Source organism: Emys orbicularis, chromosome 16, assembly GCF_028017835.1.
Source record: "Emys orbicularis isolate rEmyOrb1 chromosome 16, rEmyOrb1.hap1, whole genome shotgun sequence".
In the NCBI taxonomy this organism is placed as follows: Eukaryota; Metazoa; Chordata; order Testudines; family Emydidae; genus Emys; species Emys orbicularis.
In genome coordinates this window covers 10560491-10580844 of record NC_088698.1, presented here as the reverse complement: position 1 = coordinate 10580844, position 20354 = coordinate 10560491, and the positions used below count along the sequence as shown (strand labels likewise).

Here is a 20354-nt window from a genome sequence, read left to right as displayed (position 1 = left end):
ATGACATCTATTCCAAGGTCTGTCTTTCATACATGTTAGGAAAAAAATTAGAAAACGAATTATACTCCAGCTGCAGTTGTAGCTGAAGGCATTAAGTTTGGTGTAAACTCTGAAACTAATATGAAAGGATGGCGACAGATATGTTTGGAAGCTCAGTTACGTTGTTTTGTACTATAGAAATATGAAGACATTTTACAACACTTGAGCTTGGATGTTTTTGGCACCAAATAATAAAATAAATTATTTGAACTGTTAAAGATTATTGAGGTGAGATGAGTGCTTTGGAAAAACAAAGCCAATATAGTATGAGGAGAGGCTGAGGGAACTGGGATTGTTTAGTCTGCAGAAGAGAAGAATGAGGGGGGATTTGATAGGTGCTTTCAACTACCTGAAAGGGGGTTCCAAAGAGGATGGATCTAGACTGTTCTCAGTGGTACCAGATGACAGAACAAGGAATAATGGTCTCAAGTTGCAGTGGGGAGGTTTAGGTTGGATATTAGGAAAAACTTTTTCACCAGGAGGGTGGTCAAGCACTGGAATGGGTTACCTAGGGAGGTGGTGGAATCTCCTTCCTTAGAGGTTTTTAAGGTCAGGCTTGACAAAGCCCTGGCTGGGATGATTTAGTTGGGGATTAGGTCCTGCTTTGAGCAGGGGGTTGGACTAGATGACCTCCTGAGGTCCCTTCCAACCCTGATATTCTATGATTCTATGTTAGAGTACTTGGGTGCATGTATGCATTACAAGAATTTCTAAGGAACCCATCACCCTGGTACATGGATGTCATTACAATCTGATACTCACCCCAAGTGTTCAGTCGTATGGACAGACAACACATATGTTCCAACCAACAGCAGCTGCTGCATGTAGGGCAGCAGGACACAGACTTTTAACAGCTAGAAGACTACTTGGCTTTGAATGGAGTTTGAAAGAACAACAAAATAAGTTGGTTATAAGGATTTGGGTTGAGAAGCATGTGATGTTGCATTGTCATTCGAGGTCAGCACATTGATGTGTCATGAAATAGCAATGCAACACCAGCTCCTCTCTTCTCTTTTCTTTCTGGTGGAAGAAATACATTTGTTATTAATTGTTGGTTCCTCCACCCTCCAGTGGGGAAAACTCAGTAGCTGACTGCCTAAAACCAAAGTTGTGAGTGGAGCAACAACTGGAAGTCTGGACCCCACAGAATCCCTATGTAGGGTTATGAAGAACAGCATGCAATTGAGGAGACACAGATTGAGTAGTAAGGAGATGTTATGTAGAAGTGACAGCAAGGAACAGCTACTGACTGGCATAGAGAGATTATTGATTGTATTGTGCTTACTTACAGAGATATCAAACCAGAGAATGTTCTCATTGACCGACTAGGACACATTAAACTGGTGGACTTTGGGTCAGCTGCCAAAATGACAGCAAACAAAACGGTAATAAAGTGTATATAAACGTTGTCTATGTCTTTTTTGGATACTTCAGTCAAAAATGAAAACCAATTTCATGTCCGTTCCTGACTGTTGATACTTTATTCTTTTGTCTTTCCCGTCTAATATGGAGTATTAATGATAATACTTAACGCTTTTCGTCTTTGAAGTATCTTCCATTGCTGTAGGTAGATCTGTAAACAGATTAGCTTATACAGGTTTTCAGTTGTGGATAGGGAAAGGACAAATCTTTTACAGTGCTTCCCTTCTCATGGCACTAAGGCTGTGTTACAATGTGAATTCATACTTTAAAAGATCTTTGTAGCTATTGATTTTCCTTTATTTTTCTCTAAAAGGTATTTTGCATTGGTATCACAAGAGTTCCCACTAAAACATTTGAGTGGACAGTACTACTTGTACGCATACTTTTCAGAAATCCAAGGTAAAAAATCACATGAAAGGGTCTAAGGGCTTTTTCTCAGGAAGGCCCTGACTCATCAACATACTTAAACATGTGGAGAACTTAAGCACTTGTGTAGTCCAATGAAATCCATTGGAACTATTTATGTAGTAAAAATGAAGTCAAATGAAGTACAAATCTTAAATGAACCAAACTGTACTATAGAATTTATATGGATAGTAATTCCATGCTCTAATAATAAGAATATAGCAGTAGGGATATACTACCGACCATCTGGCCAGGATGGTGATAGTGACTGTGAAATGCTCAGGGAGATTAAAATAAAAAACGCAGTAATAATGGGGGATTTCAACTATCCCCATATTCACTGGGTACATGTCACCTCAGGATGGGATGCAGAGATAAAGTTTCTTGACACCTTAAATGACTGCTTCTTGGAGCAGCTAGTCTGGGAACCCACAAGAGGAGAGGCAATTCTTTAGTCCTAAGTGGAGCACAGGATCTGGTCCAAGAGGTGAATATAGCTGGACTGCTTGGTAATAGTGACCATAATATAATTAAATTTAACATCCCTGTGGCGGGGAAGCAGCCCAACACTGTAGCATTTAATTTCAGAAATGGGGAATTAACAAAAATGAAGTTAGTTAAACAGAAATTAAAAGGTACAGCACAAAAAGTGAAATCCCTGCAAGCTGCACGGAAACTTTTTAAAGACACCATAATAGAGACTCAACTTAAATGTATACCCCAAATTAAAAAAACAGAGAGAACCAAAAAAGTGCCCCGTGGCTAAACAACAAAGTAAAAGAAGCAGTAAGAGGCAAAAGGGCACCCTTTAAAAAGTGGAAGTTAAATCATATTGAGGAAAATAGGAGCATAAACTCTGGCAAATGAAGTGTAAAAATATAATTAGGAAGGCCAAAAAAGAATTTGAAGAACAGCTAGCCAAAGACTCAAAAAGTAATAGCAAAATTTTTTTTAAGTATATCAGAAGCAGGAAGCCTCCTAAACAACCAGTGGGGCCACTGGACGATCCAGATGCTAAAGGAGCACTCAAGGATGATAAGGCCATTGCAGAGAAACTAAATGAGTTCTTTGCATCGGTCTTCATGGCTGAGGATGTGAGGGAGATTCCCAAACCTGAGCCATTCTTTTTAGGTGACAAATCTGAGGAACTGTCCCAGATTGAGGTGTCATCAGAGGAGGTTTTGGAACAAATTGATAAACTAAACAATAATAGGTCACCAGAACCAGATGGTATTCACTCAAGAATTCTGAAGGAACTCAAATGTGAAATTGCAGAACTACTAACTGTAGTCTGTAACCTCTCATTTAAATCAGCTTCTGTACCAAATGACTTGAGGATGGCTAATGTGATGCCAATTTTTAAAAAGGGCTCCAGAGGTGATCCCACCCATTACAGATCAGTAAGCCTGACTTCAGTACTGGGCAAACTGATTGAAACTATAGCAAAGAACAAAATGATCAGACATAGATGAACATAATTTGTTGGGGAAGAGTCAACATGTTTTTTGTAAAGGGAAATCATACCTTACCAATCTACTAGAATTCTTTGAGGGAGTCAACAAGCATGTGGACAAGGGGGATCTAGTGGATATAGTGTACTTATATTTTCAGAAAGCCTTTGACAAGACCCCTTACCTCTCTTTTAAGCAAGGTAAGCTGTCATGGGATAACAGGGAAGGTCATCTTATGGATTGGTAACTGGTTAAAAGATAGGAAACAAAGGGTAGAAATAAATGGTCAGTTTTCAGACTGGAGAGAGGTAAATAGTGGTGTCCCCTAGGAGTCTGTACTGGGCCTATTCAACATATTCACAAAAGATCTGGAAAAAGGGGTAAACAGTGAGGTGGCAAAATTTGCAGATGATACAAAACTACTCAAGATAGTTAAGTCCCAGGTAGACTGCGAAGAGCTACAAAAGGATCTCTCAGAACTGGGTGACTGAGCAACAAAATGGCAGATGAAATTCACTGTTGATAAATGCAAAGTAATGCACATTGGAAAACATAATTCCAACTATACATATAAAATGATGGGGTCTAAATTAGCTGTTACCACTTGAAAAAGAGATATTGGAGTCATTGTGGATAGTTCTCTGAAAACATCTGCTCAGTATATAGCAGCAGTCAAAAAAGCAAACAGAATGTTGGGAATCATTAAGAAAGGGATAGATAAGACAGAAAATATCATATTGCCTCTATATAAATCCATGGTATGCCCATGTCTTGAATACTGCATGCAGATGTGGTTGCCCCATCTCAAAAAAGATATATTGGAATTGGAAAATTTTCAGAAAAGGGCAACAAAAATGATTAGGGGTATGGAATGGCTGCCATATGAGGAGAGATTAATAAGACTGAGACTTTTCAGCTTGGAAAAGAGACAACTAAGGGGGGGATCTGATAGAGGTTTATAAAATTGTGACTGGTGTGGAAAAAGTAAATAAGGAAGTGTTATTTACTCGTCATAACAGTAACTAGGGGTCACCAAATGAAATTAATAGGCAGCAGATTTAAAACACACAAAAATAAGTATTTTTTCACACAACACACAGTCAACCTGTGGAACTCCTTGCCAGAGGATGTTGTGAAGGCCAAGACTATAACAGGGTTCAAAAAAGAACTAGATAAGTTCATGGAGGATAGGTCCATCAATGGCTATTAGCCAGGATGGATAGGGATGGTATCCCTAGCTTCTGTTTGCCAGAAGTTGGGAATGGGCGACGGGATGGATAACTTGATGGTTACCTGTTCTGTTCATTCCCTCTGGGGCACCTGGCATTGGCCACTGTCGGAAGACAGGATACTGGGCTAGATGGACCTTTGGGCTGACCCAGTATGGTTGTTCTTATGTACTTATAAGTCTTGCTGAATCAGGGCTAAATGTATTCAAAGTGTGGATGAAGGTGGCATATCTTGAACTCTATTGATACTCCAGTTTTAAAAGCAGTCATTGCAGTTAGATTCTGAACACATTGCTTTCTAAGTGAATAAAACCTTATTTAGGTTTAGTTTTTTTTCCAAGCTGTTTCTAAATTTAAAATATTGCATACATTTTAAGAAGTGAGAATTTGAAATTAAAATATTTAGAAGCTGTATTTATAAATAGAATATACATTTCTAGTCTAGAGCCTGCTTTTGTTGTGTATATTTGGAATTTATATAAAGAGCCTTTCTTTATTGTGATCTACACTGTACTTTTGTATCATCCAAATCTTTCTTTTATCAGAGCCCCCGTACCTTCTTATTACCTTTCACGTTCACTCTTTTCTCCCTTTTTTCATGTCTTCTATTTCTTCAACCTCCTGGCTATTGCGTTGCTCTCCCCTGCTGTTTTGTTTCATCCTTATGCCAGTAGCAGTGTGAAAATGACTGTAATTCTGATGCCTGAAGAACCTGTTCAGAGCACTTCAGAGACCAGGATTCCAGTAAATTTTAGTTTCTGGTGGCATACGCAGAATGGAATAGCAGGGGAGAATGATGGATGAAGTGTAGGGCCAGGAAGTCATGCTGAGAAATGTTGATCCCTAAATTTCACTTGTGTATGAGAATTTAGCTATATACTCCCATTAATGTCAGTGAAAGTTGCATCACTGGGCTATGCATACCACTTAAAACATCAGAGGTTAGTGCATGTGGTACCACATGCTCTTTAGAATGCAACATTCTAAGTCTTGGTTACTTCAGTTGTATGTGGTTTGTAGAAACAATTAGCTCTTTTAGTCTGTTAACTCACTCCATGTGGTGAATAGTTTTATCGGAAGTTATTAATTTTCAGTTTCCCTAACACTGTAACTAACTCTATATTAATTATCTTGCTCTCTGATTCTTTTCTAGGAAAGCTCCTACTTATAAATTTACTTGTAAACAGTGATGTAAAACCAGATGCCTCTGTTCTTTATAAGCATGATGAAAAATTAATTTCAGTGCCAGGAAAATAATCAAGGGCAAGACTGCAACTTCACATGCAATGTCTTTATTTCCAGGTGAATGCCAGGCTGCCTGTTGGCACCCCAGACTACATGGCACCAGAGATGCTAACTGTTTTGAATGGGGATGGTAAAGCTTCACATGGCCCAGAGTGTGATTGGTGGTCTTTGGGAATCATTGCTTATGATATGATTTATGGAAAATCTCCATTCACTGAAGGGACCTCAACAAAAACCTTTAATAACATCATGAACTTCCAGGTAGAGAAGCCTTTCCTATATTTCAGGATAAAGAAGGCTAGAACTAAAAATTCCTTTTTTTCTACAGCTGGAAAAAGGAGGTTCTAGATGTCTGTTATTTTGTCACATTTTAAGAGTTCTATGAAACGTATTGAAAATGTTTCCCATATTCTCCTTGAATGTATGTCAATCATTTGACTATCTCAAGTTACTTCACTAATTATTATAAGAATTGTCTAAAAATAAGTCTCTGCAATTCATCAGTTAAGAAAGATTTCTCTGTGTCATGCCGTAGTATTGGTAAGATCTTCTTTGATGCACTGCGAAATTGGCACAAAGTATCTATTAGCAAAATACTTTCATTCCCATCTTGAACCTTAAAGTTTTTGGCATATCTCCGGTTAATGAAGATTTGAACCTAACAGCTTCAGATTCTGTTTTCCTACTGAGCAAAGAAATATTTTTATTTCAAATGCAGAGGTTCCTGAAGTTCCCAGAAGATGTGAAAGTCAGTAATGAATTTCTTGATCTGGTCCAGAGTCTGCTATGTGGGCTGAAGGAGAGGCTAGATTATGAGGGTCTCTGTTGCCATCCATTCTTCTCTAAAATTGACTGGAAAAACATCCGTAATAGTAAGCAGAACAATATTGTATTAAAAATAGGTCCTTGATAACATGTGGGTATGAGTAAAATGAGTATTTGCTGAGTGTTTGAACTGATTAATCATTTAAAAAAAAAAAGAAGCAGTACTGCATTATGGCAGCAGAAATGTTTTGAGGAATGATTTATTTATTCTGTTTTATGGCTAGGATGTGTTAATATACTGTATGTTATAACCTCACAGGTGAAAATTTAAGTAAAGAATGATATAAAATACAAGTGTATTTCTGCAACTCTTCCCCACTCCAGTCTGCCTATACCTTTATTTTGTTTTTGTTTTGTAGTTTATTAATCTTCTTTCCTCTTACCACCTCATGATTCAATTTGTTATGTGAATCATGCTCCTTTTACCTTCTGTTTGTAGTGACCTATGTCAGGGATGCTATAGGTATGGAGTTTGTGCTACTAGAAACTAAAGTAGAACAGGGATTCCCAAACTTTTTCATAGTATGGATCACGTGTAAATAGAGATTTTCTTGTGGACACGCCTGTTCACAATTGTGCAGGCCACCTTCTCCCCTGGTGATAGAATAAACACCTGTGTGGCAAATACTTTTCCTTGTAAACAATGCCTGTAATATTAGGAAAGTAATGCAATTTAGCTGCTGGAAATACTGAGGCGCCAGCACCACATGTGAAGCCAAGTACTCCATTCACCAGTGGTCCTTGAACCTCTGATTTTAGAATACTATTCAGTTATTTAAACTGAGATCCTTGGGGCAAGGACCATGTCTTCCTTACATTTGGTATAGAGCTAAACAGATTGGCTACTCTGATTATTAAACATCATGAGAGTAGTCTAGATTCTATGATTACTATTAGGCTGAGACTGCCAGCCTCAGATGACTATTTGTCCTCTTACTTTGGGGATTCTCGGGTTGAATATTGACACTCTCCTTCTTTTCAGCTTCAAGAATCCTAAACTTTTAGAATAGCTAAAACTGTTGGTTGTTACCTTTATAATATCGTTGAGTTTTGATTGAGAAGTTTCTTATTATTTCAGCATGTCTGGTGCAGATTTCAGCTCACACTTCATCTTTCTCTTGAGCCATCTCTACTAGTTCACCAGTTTTTTGTTCTCGAGGTTCCTATATTGATTGAGTTTAGACCTTAATCTTTTCAAAGGTACCTTGGATGCTGTGGAAAATGGTGAATTGGAATCCATTCCAGTGCCACCTTGGCAATCTGCTTGTCTGGCATTCTGGAAACTGCCCAAGTTAGTTGGTGTTGCCTTGCCATTTCACAGGAGAACAATGATGCTGACTGATTATTCAATTATTAGGCATTCTTGGGGTTCTTTTGAATGTCCAAATAGCCATGCGAGCAAAAAGAAAAACCCCAAACCCCCAAAACCTCCAAACCTATTTCCATCTGTAACTGACCAGAAGATTGTGCCCTAGTCTGTTAGATACAGACCTAGCCATGGTGAGATCAATACAGTTGTGACCTATAGGCTAAATTATTATGACTCATGTAGGAATGAAGCCATACCCCATGAAAAAGCTGTAATTGGTACAAAACACAGCGGTACTTCTGCTTTTAGCAACAGAATGAATACATCACCCTGGTGCTTTGCTCTCTGTACTTGTTCCCCATTAACTAAGTTTGTCCAGGTCAATATCTGTCTTACTATTCAGAGCTGTCAGGAGTTAGCTTCCAGAAAGATTGCTGCTCTCTCCATCAGCTTGACTTCTCTTGACAGTTATGTTCAACTGGAGCAATGAAACTGTCAACCAGTAGTGGGATACTTGTGAGAGCAGGAAGTGGAACTTTCACAGGAGCTAGACATAGGTTATGGAGCTCGCTCCCATGAGTTGATGATCATGGACCTAACCACTTTCAGAATAAAATGTAAAACTTATTCCTTTGACATGTCTTTCACTAAATAAGTTCTATATGCGCGCGTGCACACACACACACACTCACCTATAAAACAATCAAGTTATTTCTCTTTCAGGATGAGAAGGAAGAAAGCGATAGTGTTACTTGTTAAGTATTTGGGAGGTACTCCATCACTGTTGTAACTGGGGCTATGTAAGCGCCTAGATAATCAGCCTAACTCTACCCCTTTCAGCTTAGAATTTGTGCTGTTAATACTGACAAAAACATCCTTTAACTTTTTGTTGTTATGGGAACTTATAAACCAATTATTGGTTTTGCATTTAAACCGTATCTTCTCTTCCCCTGAGATAGTCACTTCTATAAAGCTTCCAACCTCCATTGGTTCAGGCAGCAGGAATCTGAAGTCAGCTCCTAAATGTAGAAGTAGAATGAAGCACTAAGTCCCCCAGGTCAGCCAGCTGAATCTGCTCCAGTAGGTGTTTGAAACAGCTTTTCGTTGTTAGTTTGCACCTTACTAGGAGCATACTAGTAAAACCTAATATAGGCTCTCTGCCCTGTGTTTATTTACTTTTGCTTTTTACTGAAATTTATTATTACAGAACATTCACTTCCTAAAGATTGCATGTTGATTTATTTGACATAATGTACTGCAAAAGGTTTGGATTGTGTATTTAGTATTTTACATAGAGTAAAAATTATATTGGTAGCCAGAATAATTATACTTATCTGTCAGTTAAATAATAATCAGGGTTTAGACTGGAAAATTGAGAACATTGTTCTTTAAAGTATGTTAAAAGAATCCAGAATAAGAGAGACGGAGGAAACTGGGTATGATGTACTGCCTGCATACTGGCCAGAAGATTTCAAGCTATCCAATAAGCTTTTCATAACTGTAGTTTCATGTTTTATTGTTTTTTAAAGTCAGTAAATTACATTAGCCATTTAATTTGAATCTAAAATTACAAACATTATCTCAAGTCAGCAGCACTGCTATGGGTACCCGCATGGCCCCACAGTATGCCAACATTTTTATGGCTGACTTAGAACAACGCTTCCTTAGCTCTCGTCCCCTAACGCCCCTACTCTACTTGCGCTACATTGATGACATCTTCATCATCTGGACCCATGGAAAAGAAGCCCTTGAGGAATTCCACCATGATTTCAATAATTTCCATCCCACCATCAACCTCAGCCTAGATCAATCCACACAAGCGGTCCATTTCCTGGACACTACTGTGCTAATAAGCGATGGTCACATAAATACCACCCTATACCGGAAACCTACTGACCGCTACACTTACCTACATGCCTCCAGCTTCCATCCAGGACACACCACACGATCCATTGTCTACAGCCAAGCTCTAAGATATAACCGCATTTGCTCCAATCCCTCAGATAGAGACAAGCACCTACAAGATCTCTATCAAGCATTCTTAAAACTACAATACCCACCTGCTGAAGTAAAAAAACAGATTGACAGAGCCAGACGAGTACCCAGAAGTCACCTCCTACAAGACAGGGCCAACAAAGAAAATAACAGAACACCACTAGCTGTCACCTTCAGCCCCCAACTAAAACCTCTCCAGCGTATCATCCGAGATCTACAACCTATCCTGAAAGATGATCCTTTACTCTCACAGATCTTGGGAGACAGACCTGTCCTCGCTTACAGACAACCCCCCAACCTAAAGCAAATACTCACCAGCAACCACACATCACTGAACAAAAACACTGACCCAGGAACCTATCCTTGTAACAAAGCCCGATGCCAACTCTGTCCACATATCTATTCAAGTGACATCATCATAGGGCCTAATCACATCAGCCATACCATCAGGGGCTCGTTCACCTGCACATCTACCAATGTGATATATGCCATCATGTGCCAGCAATGCCCCTCTGCCATGTACATTGGCCAAACCGGACAGTCTCTACGCAAAAGAATTAATGGACACAAATCTGACATCAGGAATCATAATACTCAAAAACCAGTGGGAGAACACTTTAACCTGTCTGGCCATTCTATGACAGACCTGCGGGTGGCTATCTTAAAACAGAAAAACTTCAAAAACAGACTCCAACGAGAGACTGCTGAGCTGGAATTGATATGCAAACTAGACACCATCAACTCAGGATTAAATAAGGACTGGGAATGGCTGAGCCATTACAAACATTGAATCTATCTCCCCTTGTAAATATTTTCACACTTGCTTCTTATCAAACTGTCTGTACTGAGCTTATCACTTCAAAAGTTTTTTTTCTCTTACTTAATTGGCCTCTCAGAGTTGGTAAGACAACTCCCACCTGTTCATGCTCTCTGTATGTGTGTGTATATATATCTCCTCAATATATGTTTCACTCTATATGCATCCGAACAAGTGGGCTGTAGCCCACGAAAGCTTATGCTCTAATAAATTTGTTAGTCTCTAAGGTGCCACAAGTACTCCTGTTCTTTTTGCGGATACAGACTAACACGGCTGCTACTCTGAAACCAAACATTATCTCATGAAGTACAGTTGAGAAGTGGTCAGGAGGATTTTTACCTTAATCTAAATACAGAACACATAGGGCAAGGACAGTATTTCCTTTGGGGATTGTCCTGTAGTTGCTCTTTGGCAAAGTCCAAAGGAAAATGGCAGCAGTCATAGTAGTAACTAACTGCGCAGCAAGTAACAGAAGGTCTTAAAGGGCAGGGCAGAATATTGACCTGTATGAAATTAATCCAAAGTTATCTGAGAAGAAAGGAAGGAACTTTACATCTTGGTGCAAAGGAAGGTGTGTGATAGAGAGCTGGAGACTACCTCTGGAGAAATGTCTTCATAAAAAAAAAAAAATCCACTGTATTCATTCTTCCCAATCTGAGATGCCTGAGGTAGTGTCATGACAGAGGAGAGATCCAAATGAACCCGTTGGTGCTGAAGCATTTATTCTTCTCTGGCCTGGCCTGAAGAATGATCTCATGGCTTTGGGAAGAACACTCTTCTTGTAAATGGCAGTGGACAATGTAGCTAAATACATAGAGTGATATTTCCCCCCCCATTATTGCTCTTTCATACAGCAAGCCAAATGTTTTGGCTATGTACCCCTCTTAGCAGAGAAAGGGAAAGAGTGCTCATATCAGAGGATTCCATAAGGGTTGGAGTAGCATTTGAATATGGGAAATTGAAAAGCAAAGGAAACTGAAGCAATTACTTGGGACTTTCAGAAGTACCCTTCTGATGAAAGATTATAGTTTAATAAGCAGGATAAAATGTTTAAGAATAGCAAGCAGAAAGTGAGTTGTAGAAAAGGTTAGTGGATAGGAGGAAACAGAACCAGGGAGAATATGGCAGAGAGATAAATGTGAAAACTACTTGAAAAGACAAATATCTTCCTGTTTCTCTTTGCATGGAGTTTGTATGATATTCAGGTATTTATGTAATGTAATTTTTTTCGAGAAATGGGGGTCTCAGGAACAGTTTACCAGTATAAGTGACTCCAAATCATGTATCCTTACAATATGATAGTCTATTCCAGGGGTAGGCAACCTATAGCACACGTGCCAAAGGCGGCACGCGAGCTGATTTCAGTGGCACTCTCACTGCCCGGGTCCGGACCACCAGTCCAGGGGGGTCTGCATTTTAATTTAATTTTAAATAAAGCTTTTTAAACATTTTAAAAACCTTGTTTACTTTATATACAACAATAGTTTAGTTATATATTATAGACTTATAGGAAGAGACCTTCTAAAAACATTAAAATGTATTACTGGCACGTGAAACCTTAAATTACAGTGACTAAGTGAAGACTCGGCACACCACTTCTGAAAAGTTGCCGACCCCTGGTCTATTCTGCAAGACATACATTGTGGGAATGTTTCCCACAAATTAAATCTGGATAGCTGAATGTCAGGAACTTGTCAAATGGGTGAGGCTTTTAAAGTTCACTTCAAATACTCTAGAATTGAGATCATCTCATTTTTGAGCCCTCATATCTCCCAAATGCCTTTCACAAGGGTCCATAAGAATTTAGCTCATGGAATGCCTGCTTGCTGTCTGCATCCCTTTTCTGCATGGTCTTCCAGAGAAAAGATGGCTTTTTCACATCTAAAAGCAGAAAGACCCTGCTGAAATGTTTCTAGTGTGACCTGAACCATTCTATTTGTCTGCTGCTGTATTGATGAGGGAGAAAAAACTTGTGTGTGAATGTTTTAGAATGGGCTTAAGGAAAAATTAGGGCTTTTTGCCATCTACAATAGTGTCTTATATCTTATAAATTTACTCACTTTTTTGTCACATGGCACATAGTTCTCAAATTACTTATTTGCCTTGTTTTTATATTATATGGTGATAACTATTACATTTTGTATTTTTTCACTAAGATATTGTTGGTCTTCAGTAATAAAAAATACATGGTTTGTTTTTTCTTTTTATTAATCACCAGTTTGGTAGGCAGTAACTGAAGCCAACACAGATTTGGAGGGGCACTGCTGTTAACTAAAATAAGAATATATCTTGGGAAGATAATTGCCTTCAAACAATGGAAAAGATTCAAAAGTAGCTTCTTGTACAGTTGGTGAATATTGTTTATAGCTGGGATAGGCCTATTGTATATTAGTACTCATTGGCTACACTGATACTGACTTGGTGTGCCCGAACCCACTTATCCACTGACACTTTAAAAACTCTTGCACCCCCATCTGGGTCTATGCTGGTTATGTGATATGTATGTATCTCTTCACCCTTGCAACTGATACCTGTAATCCCTCATAAATCAAGCCTGATCCCAGATGCACAGTACCTTCCCTCTTAACTTGTGTATATTTAATTTTAAAACATTAATTTTAATAAAATGTTTATAACCTTTTGCAGTTAGGCGGTTCTAGATCAAATATTCTTAAAGATATAATTCAGAGCTGATGCTGTCCTTTGTTGGGTTTTCCATAAATATTACTGAAAGTACAAGATACTAATGCTCAATCTATTTGCCATTGGAAACGCAGTATACATTTTTGACACCGGGAAGAATAGGTTATATCATAGAACAAGACAAGATACATTTCTATTCTGTAGTTCCTCCAAATCCCCTACTCCAGTAAGGTCTGTCTTTGACCTAGAAGAGGGGAATCCCAGGGAAATGCAGTATCCAAGCTCTAAAGTTACATGGAAATAATTTGAAGTGATGGAGTTGATTGTATTATTCCTTGAACTAGGCATAAATACACATATTAACACAGTTCAAAAACTGTTTTTCATTTAGTATAATCATAAAGATGATGATAAACTGGGTAATTACTGCAGTGCTATTTTTTTAATTTATCAGCATATGACACCCCCTTACCTCCAGAAGTCATTCTTTAGAACAGATGGATGAGGGTTATATACCTCCTCCATCAGAGGGGTATCTGAGTAAGCAACTGATTCTAATGTAATGTGCAGTTCTCTAGAAGGCATTTAAATAATAAATAGCACATGTGGTCACTTGCAGCATATTACAGGCAGAAAATGATCCATGTATCAATCAGTTTTTATACGATTGAAGTATCAGGATTAGAATATCCTGTTTGTAGCATAGTTTTGTCTCCTTTTGAATAAACCTGGAGAGGGAGAAAATGTGAATCTTCTGAACAAATCTTTAGTTTTGCCAGATACAATAGCATGTATTTGCTATTCAGTTCCCAGAGTCTTACTATGACCTCTTTTAAGTGGTTCTTTTTTTTTTTTTTTTTAAGAAGCACTTGAGAATAGCCTCAATATGAACACGCTTACACCTTTGTATTCGCTAGTCTTCATCTTGTTATTTTGAGGATACCATAATTATAGAGGAATGAGAATTCTCTGGTTTTAAACAAGAAATAATTGGCCAGTTCTGGTTACCCAAGGACCCTTTCATAGACATGCATTTAAACCTTGTTAACCAACCAAATTGGTCCCTTTTCTCAGCCTGTTATATAAGATGCACCAATTATTTTACAGGCAGTTTCAAGAGACAAGCAGGGGAATGCCTCAATCTCAGGAATAAAGGAATCTAAAGACATTACCAAGTAATTAGCAAAACCAACCAAGCAAAGCGGATCTAGCATATCTCTTTCCAAGTGTGTCCCTTTTCACTCCTGTGAGTTTATTCTCATCCAAAGTGGTCTGAAACCTACCTCTGAAGAAATTCATTTTTCCCCTTTCAGTCACTGTCAGCAGTTCTGATCCACTTGCAGCCAGAGGTGTGTTTGTTGAATGACTTTCTTTTTTTCCTTGCCATTGTTTCTTGATAGTAATATGGTAACAAGGTTAGAAAGAAGAGCTTCTAAACTGTTAGGTTGGTAATAGCTCTTCTCACATGAATGCCTCTTCAGGAGATGCAAAGCAAAGGGCAAATTCAGGTTTCTTCCCTTTCAGCTAGCGTTCTCTGTGTCTCTCTGCTTTGTGCAGAGCTTTTATTAAACATCAGAAGAAATTGCAGTAGAAAATGATGTGATATTAAAATTAGCTTTCTCTTTCTAAAAGTCCTATTTACTTTCCATCTTTAGCTTTCTTCAACCATATGAAGATGTTGTTATTGGGTATTGTGATGTATCTTGTTCTTCCATTGAGTGCTATTTATCTTTTATCTCTATACTTATTTTAAGCATATTTTAAATTAGCTCTACCACTGTAGTCTGAGTGGGGACTTTTAGAAGATACTTGTTAATGGTGAGAGGAAAGTTTCTTGCCTTTAATTGTAGTTGCCTGAGAATGGTTCCTCTAGATTCCCACTACCTTTCTGATGAAAGGTGAGATTCTATCTCTCTCTTTATTTCTAACTTGAACAAATCTGTTAAATATTAAATGATACGGTCTTATATAGAGTTATAATATACACCTTCCTTTTCTGTTAAGGTATGTTTTTGGCTACTCTTACAAGAGGGGTTCTAGACTTTACCATATCAACTAGATAGTCTTCTCCTTCCTTTATTGCTCTGTCTCATCAATCCAATCTCTTTTTAAATCTTAGATGGGGGCAGGGGGAATAAACCTTTTAAAGGGTGCCCATAGGCCTTTTCATTCTGGATGCTGAAACTAAAATGTGTTACCTATATTTCTTCCCTTTGCCACTCTTTAACTCTTAACTTTGCAAAGCATTTTGGGGTGCCATTTGTATGAAAAATGTTATAGCTAATGAAGTTGTATTGTAATCTATTGCTCCTGTGTTTGTGTGAGTGAGAGTGCTAGACAGAAGAGCTATAACTGGATGTCATATTAAGAGAATTCAATCTGTAATACAGTTCCCATCCTATTAAACGTTTGCAATTTTTTTAAACCAATAAAGTATCAGAACCGATTTGTTTGATATTGACAAAGAAGATTTGAATGCTCCAGAGACTGTTTGAAAAGTAATATAATTTCCTTATTAATGCATATTTTTATCTTTGAGTTTTTCATTCATCCTACTCCAATGTTCTTGAAACTATGGTATGTGAGCAGTAGCTTCCCAGCTTGGTGGACCTTCCTTCCTTTTCCCTATTTGGAAGCTGTGTCAGCATGGCTCCCTGGAGAGCCACTAATAGAGCATGCATGTATTGTTGCAATTTACTGATTTAAACAGGCAGATTTTTCCCTATGAATGCTGGTCTGGTGGTAGCTTGGTGTTGGTCTGCTGTTAGCTTATACACAAATAAGCGTAGAAAATTAAGAGTTAAAAATTGAGCTGTGAAAGGATTTGGCAACCTAGAGGGAGCTAGCAAGCTCCAGCAGTGACTCATTCTGCTTGTGTCAGTCTGATAAGCATCAGCATCTGTCATGAATGCAGGCAGGTAGGGTTAAACTTAGAGCATGCACAGAGTGAGGAGCAGGGAGCCTGCACTGCAGGGGCTGTAATGTTTGTTCCCGGTTCTTCAATTCTCATCAGCCCTTCAGCTACAGGAGATCTATACTGGATCCATGGTAACGGTTTTAGCACACAACACTTCCATCAGTTTGTAACAATGGGCTGTGTTCTAGTTGCGGACTGAAGAGCTGTCTGCTTCATAGAGCAAAAAAGAGCTTAGTAGATTTGCAGGGAGTGAAGACCTGAATGATGAAATTTAAAAAAAAAAAAAATCTTGGGAGGAAACATGCTTTTATGAGGTAGGAATTGCACAGCAAGCTTTTACATTCATTCTTTTCACACATGCAGCCAAACCAGCAGGGACCTGGGGTGCTGCACATCATTTAAAAGAACTTATCCTTTTGTTTCGTTGCGTTAATTAAACTGCAGCAAATGTTAGAAGATGGGCTGAAATTAAACAACTGGTTAACAAGTTAAGATATTTTGATTTAAAAATTAGAGTAAGAAATAGATTATAATTCCTGCCATCAATACCTCTGTTCAGATTGTGTCGGAGCCAGACTGCAGTGGTGTCCCACCAAGAGTTCCAAATCCTAAGCAAGCTGTCTTGGGGAAGCAAATCTTTATTTCTTTTTCTCCCTCCTCCTAGACCTATTTGGGTTTAGTAGCTGCAGCATGTTGAAATCTTCCAGGAACAAGATACGTTTACTGATGGTAACAAGAACCAGAAATCTGGACTGGGTAGGCTGCTGGTAGAGGTGATGGGCAGAAATTAGTCCTTAGCTGGCTAGCAAGGTAACTGACTCTATTCTCATGAAGTAGTTTACTCCACTAATTTGGTGGCTTAGAGACATCTTTGTTTTTCTAGAAAAATCAGGAAGAAAGAATCTGTAAATATGAGTCCAAAGCTTTTCTTAGCCTGGTGCCTTTGACTCAAAATACCAGTTTAACCAGCATGGGAGACACTGTGCCTGCAGAATGGTAGCCATGTTGGTAGCTGAAGGGTTAATCTCTTGTTGCTGTAATACGATTTGAGAGCAGCAGCTCAGTCTGCTTGTGTTAGCAAGATTAAAAGCAGGAGCTGCAGTGCCATTGCAAGCATTGAATGAATGGGACCGTTGCAGAGCAAACTGTAGCTGAAATTTGTCTTTTCTCCTTGTTTTTTCCACCAGCTCCTCCCCCCTTCGTTCCTACCCTCAGGTCTGATGATGACACCTCAAATTTTGATGAACCAGAGAAGAATTCGCGGGTTTTATCCTCTCCGCGGCAGTTGAACCCAGCTGGCTTCTCGGGTGAAGATTTGCCGTTTGTGGGGTTTTCCTTCATCAAGGCTCTGGGGATCCTCAGATCAGAGTAAGTGGGAATTACTGTCTAAGTGAACAGGATCAGTACAAGAAAATCAGGGCTTGTACTGGGGAGGGGGTGGGGGAGGGGGAAAGCTGCTTTTAACTGGCCTGCGCTCTGCTTTAGGGAAGCTGACAGCTTTAGGCTCTATCTGTTGCTGCTGTGGTTTTGTATATTTAATATTGTTCTCTGGTTTTGTGTGGAAAATAAGGCTGGTTCTGAAACTGACATTGCTAAAATTGTGATTTGGTTACTTTGCATTAGTTGTGTTTGCTGTTCCCTGGAGAGGAGTGGGCAGTTTGATTTCTTTTTTTTCCAGGTCTCTGGAAGAAGGAAAATCCTATGGAGTTCAGAGGCTGAAGTGGGGGTATGTTCTGTTAGGTCAGAAATGCAGAGACTGGTTGTCACAAAACTAGGGGTGGGTGTGAGGCTGAATCAGTGATCCACAGAGATGGAGCTCCACTAATCCAGAAGTGTGTGTTGATGGGTCAGTGAACCAGAGATAGAGCTTCACTGAGCTGGCAGTGTGTACTGCTCGGTCAAGTTAAACACTGAGACTGGGCATTGCTGTATATTGGATGTGTTATGGGGTCAGAGAGCCACAGACAGTGCAGGGGGTGAGGAACTGAGATCCATAAAAATTGGTCTTCATTTGGGAAGGAATTAGGGTTTCAGAGAGAGAACTGAGACAGGAAAAAGAAGAGTGTAAATGGCATGGTGTAAACCTCTTTGACCTGGTGAGTCCTTGATTCCTGGTGTTAGAGCTAATGAGAAAAGCATTCGTGCAGCACATCAAATTGAGGAATCCTTATTCCAGTACCAGAAGGCCACTCAGAAATGCAATTCCTTTAGCTGGCTTGGTGACTCAACATGCTAAGGTACCATCTTTTAGTTTCAACCGTTTTCTTTCATCACTGCGTTAGTCCCCATCAGGGACTTGAACCAGGTTTCATGTCTTTGTCATATTGGCTGTGATAGTTGCTTTTGGTGTTGAGTAAGTTGTTCGAGAGAGAAGTGTGGAACCAAATTTGGTGGTATTCTTGGCTGTTGCCTATATTTTGAGTCAAGGTTATATGAAGTATAGGTCAGTGATCAGAAGGGGAGACTCCAACTGTCTTTAGTGACTGTCCCTCCTCACAGGTGTTGCCTTCGTGGTTGGGAGGGAGAAGAAGGAGGTTATAATAATGGTTGAAAGATGAGATGTTGGCTTTTAGTGAGATATCAGTGGAAGTAGTTTTGGAGTTGGTAAATTTCAACTGTGGATACTTGGGGTTAAAATCTACCTTGAATTATAAGTGAAATGACTTATGGTGTCATCCTACTCCCTAGTGGACTGTTCTCCACATAACAAAACCAGAATGCCATTTGTGTAACTGTCAGTAGAGGCCCAGAACTTGATCTAGGTGTATTGCTAGAACTCTGTATGTATTGGGGTCCTGGTACTGGAAGTGTGGAGAGGGTTTATGGTTAAGTCTCAGGTGCACTGGCATATCTGTGTGATATTGATTAAAGGCTGATCATAATGAGGGTGTTGCAGGTTGATATAGGTATGCATTGTCAAAGCTATGTTGGAACTGATTAGTGGGAGGTGGTGCATATAACAGTTAAGGATAACTGTTGAAGTTTTGTTTGGGTTCTAGTAGTGGAATAGCAAGGATACAGCAAAAGAGGGTCAAGATTAATATGTATTGGAGGAATTATGGGTAAAGTTGTGTAGAACTGCCTGATGCAGCCTGGTCTCCTGTATGTTGATGCACAAAATTGGTCATATATTATAATCCTTTTCTTCCAAAAGGAACCTAAGAAGATTCTGCTTATATTCTAGGCTGAACTTTTATATTAGAACTAGATTTTCATAAACTCGTTCCTGGATTTACCTTTGGGAGTAAAGAAATGCATTTTGTTTTGAGGAGCAGCTGCTAAATATTGCAAGGAGTGGAGGGAGATTAGGATACATCAGTATTTAAACTCGTGTTGAACTAGTGCAGTGACTAGTGATCTCCTGAATCCCACTGCTAGGTTGGGGAATGAGGAAGATTTCTTTATAATTTATAAAGTGTCCACTGTGTGCTAGGTACTTTATTGAACAAATAAGATACATTACCTGCCCTGGGAAGCTTAACAATCTAATTTTAGACAGGAGGCAGTGAATGGGAACAACAAACAGAGGTTAAGGCTTAAAAAATCATTTGTGAACTTGCTAGTAGTAAGTGGGGTGCTTTCTCTAACAAGTGTGAGGTACTAACTCACCAGTGCAGAACTTACTGTCATTTAAAAATGAATTATAATTCTTATGGTTGCTAAGTGATGCCAGGCTGGTTTCCTGTGTTTGCAGACTGATAGCTCTAGTGCCTTTGTTGCTGCTCACAGTTTTTTGTGCAGCAGCAGTAGATTGTAATTAACAAGGTCCCTGTTACTTTCACTACATCTGGGATGTATCAGGTTAGGTATTTTCAATAGACATAGGGAAGTATTAATGCCATTGTACAAGGCACTGGTAGTACCTCATCTGGAATATTGTGTACTGATCTGGTCACTCATGTTCAAGACAAATGAATTCAGATTGGAATGGGTGCATAGAAGGACTGCTAGAATGGTTAGGAGAATGAAGAGCCGGTCTTACCAGAGGAAACTAAAAGAGCTGGGCTTGTTTAGACTAGCAAAATGAAGGCCGAGAGGGGATATGTTTACTCTCTGT

At 39.1% G+C, this 20354-nt stretch overlaps 1 protein-coding gene across 2 annotated transcripts in view; it reads left to right on the top strand.

Annotated features, from left to right (window-relative positions):
• Positions 1-20354, top strand: part of CIT (citron rho-interacting serine/threonine kinase) — a 91375-nt gene that overhangs the window by 8701 nt on the left and 62320 nt on the right. For both annotated transcript variants that reach the window (XM_065417752.1, XM_065417751.1), the window contains exons 6-9: positions 1331-1424; positions 5849-6052; positions 6510-6663; positions 17485-17665. In XM_065417752.1, the coding sequence (XP_065273824.1) occupies positions 1331-1424; positions 5849-6052; positions 6510-6663; positions 17485-17665 (633 nt within the window). The remainder of the gene's footprint in view (positions 1-1330; positions 1425-5848; positions 6053-6509; positions 6664-17484; positions 17666-20354) is intronic.